Source organism: Elephantulus edwardii, unplaced genomic scaffold (assembly GCF_000299155.1).
Source record: "Elephantulus edwardii isolate Elephantulus edwardi_28Jun2011 unplaced genomic scaffold, EleEdw1.0 scaffold00038, whole genome shotgun sequence".
NCBI classification, from domain to species: domain Eukaryota; kingdom Metazoa; phylum Chordata; class Mammalia; order Macroscelidea; family Macroscelididae; genus Elephantulus; species Elephantulus edwardii.
Window position 1 is genome coordinate 10,880,225 of NW_006399788.1, and position 5,804 is coordinate 10,886,028.

Genomic DNA, 5,804 nt, shown 5'->3' on the forward strand with positions numbered 1-5,804 from the left:
TTCATCATTTGCTCAAGTTTAAACTTCTACCCTTGATATTTAAAGAATCTTTAAAGACATATTTACAGGGATGAGTGTGTGGGACTCACATTCTATGCATATTTTATTCTTTATTGCATATTTATGTTGTGCGATTACTTGCTTGCCATAAAGGGAGTATTCAAAATTTAAGTTCAGAATTTCCTCCAAGAAAGCCATTCTGCAACCAAATAAGAGATCATTTTATGGGAAACAACATTTGTTCATTAGAAAAGCAAAAATCAAACCCCAGAGACTCCCTTTAATTCAAATATATCATTAATCAAATTTGAGAGGGGAGAGAGAGAGCCCATGGGTACTTATCACCTATCTGTACCCCTCAGAATTACCAAGTAGAAAAAAAAATACATCATAATTGTTAAAGTCTCTACTTTATAAACATTTAGAGGTCAATAAGTTGCTTGTATATTGCTTATATCAGTGCCTTCTTCAAAATATTTGAATTAAGTCAACGACAGCAAGAAATGATATGTCATTCAGTGTAACTTTATTTACTATTTATTGCACATGACTCGAGGTCTTTTAATGTCTAGCCACCAATGGTTCAAAGGACTATGAAGTTTTTAACATTAACATTAGTGAGCTCGTTTGTTCATGTTGGTTTTTATTGTAAACATTGAATTATTCACATTGCCATAGATCCTGAACTCAGAAGCGTGTACCATGCACAGGCTGGCAGCAAGCCAGGAAGCCACTCTGCAAGCAAACGGATACTCTGCATAAGGAGAAGATTCATAGCACAACATTGAATGTCCAACCTAAGTCATCTCAGAGTTATACATATATAGACTTCTTAATTCTTATAGTGTCTGGACTCCAACTGGTTGGTTGGTGATGGGGTTGACCTGATTTCGGGAGAATTATTCTGGAAGTAACTAAGGAAACGGGGGCTCAGTCTTTCTTCTTGGTTGCTTGTTCCTCTCCAGCACCTTCATCTTTTTTCTCTTCCTCTTCAGCTTCCTTGGCCTCTTCTCCTTCTTCACCTTCACCTCCTTCCTCCTCCTCCTCCTTGGCATCTTCAGATTCTTCCTTGGCAGCTTTAAAATAAAATGTACAAAATTCAAATGTTTCTGGTGGGTTTGGTGTGGTTACCAAATGGCAGAATGCTTGCCAGAAGCCTCTGCGCTCCACTCTGCAAACACACAAGTAACTCACCATACCTCACGCGAATGATCTGACATGGAACTTACGTTTACATAAAGGGAAATGGCTTCTAGGTTTCAGAAGGCCTACCTACTCTTCTCCAAGAATTAACCTCAATGTTTCTTTTCTTCCATATCTGATATTCACTTCTGTTCCTTAGGACACTAAATTGTTTGTTAAATGAATATATTTAAGAGTAAAATTTAATTGGAATAAAGAAGTATAACTTGAGAGTGGTATTTAAAAAATGTTATTTGCAGGAAATATTAAGTTAAGCAGATTTGGGTACTTCTGGGAAGACAGCCAACTTGCCAACCACCTCACTCTTAAAGGGTACTTACTAGAAGTTTATTGATTAAATGGATAAATTTACTATTACATTTTCTAAAGTCAGATATGAATAAAGTTTCTTTGGTATATACAATGTGTCCTCGCTTATCTAGCTCTATATACAGTTTATACTGGAAGTTCTAGAAGTGTTTTGTTTGGACCATACCTTCTTCTTCTTCTTCGGCTCCTTCCTCTTCCTCACCTTCCTCCTTCTCCTTCTCCTCTTCTTCTGCTTCTCCTTCAGATGGGGGTTCGTCCTTGGCCTCCTCAGCTTTAGCTGCCTCGATGGTCTCCTCCACCTCTATCTGCTCTTCCTGAACGTGGCTGGTGTAGTAAGATGGGAAGGAACGAGCGGACATCAAGTAGGAGCTGGTCTGTAGGCCGCTGTAAGGAGATCGGCCAAACACCTGGGAACTCTGGGAGTAGCCACTGGATATGTTTCCGACGCTGGTGAAACTGAGCCGTGTCTCCTCACCTTCCAAGAGTTTCCTGGGGAGACAGGGAGAAAGTGGGGATCCGGTGTGAAAAACCTATGTATATGAACTTCATAAGTAAAGCAGTATAAAATAAAAATATCACCAGCATATAGAGAGTTTTTAATGACTTTTTTCTGAGTTCATCACTCAGCATTAGGCCCTAATGTCATTCCTAATGGCAAATGCAAACTGAAGCAGGGAGTCATCACAACTCAACAACTGAGATTTCTGTGACTAAGGCCAGGGGGTGGGGGGAATCATAACTACATTAGATTAAAAATGTAATGTAAAGCTAATAGCTGAACTTGACTTTTTCTCATAGTTGTATTAATAACTTCTATTTTTTTATTACTAAGAATTAGTTAGTCATGACAATAACTACTCTCAAAAGTTGCTAGTTTAACTTTCCACAGATTTTCTCCTTCAGGTTTAATAGCTGCAGGTTGGTCCCTCTGCTGTTACCTGTAAGCTGCAATTTCAATATCCAGAGCCATCTTCACATTGAGGAGGTCTTGATATTCCTTCAGATATCTTGCCATTTCACTCTTTGTGGTTCTCAATTCATTTTCTAATTTGTTGATTGTGTCCTGTTGACAAAACAAAAAGAAAACTTTTTAAAAAGAGTAAGTTCAAGCATAAATTCCTACTGCAAAGGACCAGTTTTCAATAAAAATCGAAAAACACATCTTAGATACACCCTCTCACAAAACAGCTCCTTTCCTACTTTTTAAATCTTAGTTTTCATGCCTAAATTATCATTCCACTAAAGGTGAAAAGAAAAATTTATTTTTTAAAATACATATACTCTAATGATCATCATAAAATGCCTATAGAAAAACTAAATTGATAGAGGAACTTTGTTCTTCACTCATTGATCACTGATTAAGTCTTCTTTATCCAGGTCATATATGAAAGAAAAAAATATCCATTCTTTATAAAATAATATACAAAAAAAGTTAAATTTAATGTGTTTCACTAACCAATTCAATTGACAGGAAAGCTCTTATTTCTATTATTTTCTCTTTTCCCTAGATGTGGATTTTTTTTATTAAAACAATTGATTATTATCATTAGCTAATTACACACTATCATTATGACTCGATAGCCTACTTGCTAAGAAAAGGAAGTAGCTGGCTTTAAAAAAAAATAAAGGTTGTTGGTAATAGTTATCCTTCAGAGCTAATGGAACCTGTGTACGGAATTATTAATTATATCTTTCAGTAAGCACTGCAAAATAATTTCTATTCTCTGCAGAGCAGAGGCAACGCCCCACTCCTACCTCTCCCCCGCCCCCGCCCAACCACCTTGCAGGGCGGGGCAGCTTTGATGCAGAAGATTCAACTGCACTGCACATCTTCAGGCTGCAAGAGCGCCCCCACCTCCGCCCTCCAAGTGCCCCACCCCTCCCGCAGGGTCTAGGAGTCCTATCCCTTAAACTGCATGCAGATGTTTCACTCTGGTCTCCACTTTCAGAGCTGGCCCTCAAACACATCCCCCACCCTGATTCTGTAGAAGCCCCCTCGCACTGTGTTTTGAACGGCGCTAAGTACCTGCATAGCACTAATGTCAGCGTTCTGTTTGTCCTCGAGTTCCTGCAGCTGCTTCTCTAGAGCTTCGTTCATGCCCCGGCAGGCTTCGATCTCCAGGGTCTTGGCCTTGAGCAGGCGGCGGCTCTCCGACACTTCGTCCTTGGCGGCGCGGACGGCGTCGGTGTTCTTAGCTGCGCTCTCGGTCAGCACGGTGAAGCGGCTCTTGAACCATTCTTCAGCATTCTGCATGTTCTTGGCGGCCAGCTTCTCATACTGAGCGCGGATGTCCTTGAGGGCGGCGGAGAGGTCGGGCTTAGTGGACACGTCCATCTCCACGGAGATCTGTGCATACTGGATCTGCGCCTGCAGCTCAGCGATCTCCTCTTCGTGCACTTTCTTCAGAAAGGCGATTTCGTCCATCAGGCTGTCGATGCGCTTTTCGAGCTCTGCGCGGGCGAGAGCTGCCTCGTCGGCGCCTTTGCGCGCCTCCATCAGCCGGCCCTCGGCGTCCTCGCGGCTCAGCATCTCCTCTTCATAGCGCGCCTGCAGGTTGCGCAGAGTCTCCTCCAGCCCTTCGCGCTCGCCCTGGAGCGCCTGCTTCTCGTTGGTCGCGTCTTCCGCCGCCAGGCGCAGGTCACGGATCTCCTGCTCGTACAACGCCCGGAAGCGGGACGGCTCGGAGTGCTTCTGGCGCAGCACCAGCAGCTCGGCTTCCAGGACCTTGTTCTGCTGCTCCAGCTCGTGCACGCGCTCGATGAAGCTGGCGAAGCGGTCGTTGAGGTCCTGTAGCTGTGCTTTCTCCTGTGTGCGGATAGACTTGAGGTCGTTGCTGATGGCGGCTACCTGGCTCAGGTCGAGGTTCTCGAGACTGGGCATCAAGGAGCTGGAGCTGGACGAGTAGCTGCGGCGCACCGACAGCGAGGAGGAGACCGGAGCCGAGTAGCTGGAGTAAGCGGAGCGCGCGGTGCTGTAGCCGCTGCGCACGCTGGAGATGTGCACCCGGGGTGTCTCCACATAGCGCCTCTTGTAGGAGGTCGAGTAGTACGGCTCGTAGCTAAAGGAACTCATGGTGTCGGTCGGTGGCTCTCAGTTTGGAGGCGGAGATGGGGGCCTAGAAAGAAGGAAGGACGGGAAGTTAGGGAGAGGGGAGGATGAATGGCTGTGTGCGGCTCTGCTCTGTCCTGCCACCCCTATTTATATCCAGAGAGCTCTCTGACGCAGCCTACGATCGATCACTAAGCTCTCGGCCAGTGGGGGCAGCGCGCTGCTGCAGCCAAGGGGAGGATTCTGCGCAAAAGGAAAGGCGGGGGCGAGTGACAGCGGCTGGGAAGCTGCGATTCCGCCACCCTTTCTCTGGGGCCCTCTATTTTCTTCAAGACCCTGCACTCCCCCCGCTCATTTCCTTTGCCTATTGCTTCGTCCTGCTTGTTCCCTGATCCCATATCACACTAATGCTCCCTTGTATCCCCCACTACCCACCTAGCTCTCACTTCATTTTCTCATATCCCAGTGCCTCAGACACCCTCCCGCAATTGTCTCTAGCCTCCAGCGACCACCTTTAGCGTCCCGTTGGTGTTTCTGGTGAGGGCGCAACGCCACTGGGACATTTCAGACACAGAAGACAAGTCTGTGGTTACATGTATGCGACATATATGGAGCAAAGTTGGACATTTCTGGGTGGATTTTTCTGGTCCTTTCTTCTACCCTCTCCCTTTCTCCTCCTTAGTTTTTTGGTTTTGTTGATGTTGAGGTATTTTTAGGAGAAAGGAATTTTTTTTTATTTTTTTTTTTACTTTTTGTGGGTTGGTTTGTTGGTTTTTTGTAGAGGATTGGCGTTCAGTGCGTTGTGGTGGTTTGTTGGTTTGGTTTGGTTTCTGTCACTCTAATGTGCTGCTTCTCCGCTTGGTGAATAAATCCCTACCCCCATACGTGAAACTGCGGCACTAAGATGTTCATCTTCCCATTTCTAAACTCAGTTCCGTTAATCAGCCTGCCGGTGTTACTGGGTTTTCTCATTTCATTCTTGGATTCTGAAGCTTTAAATGCTTTCAGCGTGTTTAAAGTGTGTAGGTGGCTGAGAGCCGGGAATGAGTTGGAAAAGTAACCGAAGAAAACCAACTGGCAGAGGTAGGCGCGCTCTGCACCAGGGAACTTTAGGCGGTCACGCTGCCTTTCTGTTCTTCCTACATCAAGCTGGCTTCTGCTTCACACTACTACCTCCATCTAAGTAAAGCATGAGTTCCTCTTTGACACACTGTGTAGCACCCAATCGGATGATATAGGCAAG

At 45.0% G+C, this 5,804-nt stretch overlaps 1 protein-coding gene across 1 annotated transcript; it reads right to left on the minus strand.

Moving 5' to 3' along the window:
- Positions 1-930: 930 nt before the first annotated feature.
- Positions 931-4,585, minus strand: NEFL (neurofilament, light polypeptide). Its single transcript, XM_006884846.1, has 4 exons — positions 3,539-4,585; positions 2,451-2,575; positions 1,679-2,001; positions 931-1,076 (listed from the first exon to the last, which is right to left on the minus strand). Exons 1-4 carry the CDS (start codon positions 4,583-4,585, stop codon positions 931-933), a joined length of 1,641 nt encoding a protein of 546 aa, XP_006884908.1.
- Between the last annotated feature and the right edge of the window lie 1,219 nt (positions 4,586-5,804).

What these genes read in the sequence shown, in the direction of transcription:
- NEFL (XM_006884846.1), bottom strand. Translation starts at nt 4,585, where the DNA reads ATGAGTTCCTTTAGCTACGAGCCGTACTACTCGACCTCCTACAAGAGG. An exon ending in CTGACATTAGTGCTATGCAG is followed by an intron (nt 2,576 to 3,538) that starts GTACTTAGCGCC and finishes TTTTGTCAACAG; the next exon opens with GACACAATCAACAAATTAGA. An exon ending in ATTGAAATTGCAGCTTACAG is followed by an intron (nt 2,002 to 2,450) that starts GTAACAGCAGAG and finishes CTGTCTCCCCAG; the next exon opens with GAAACTCTTGGAAGGTGAGG.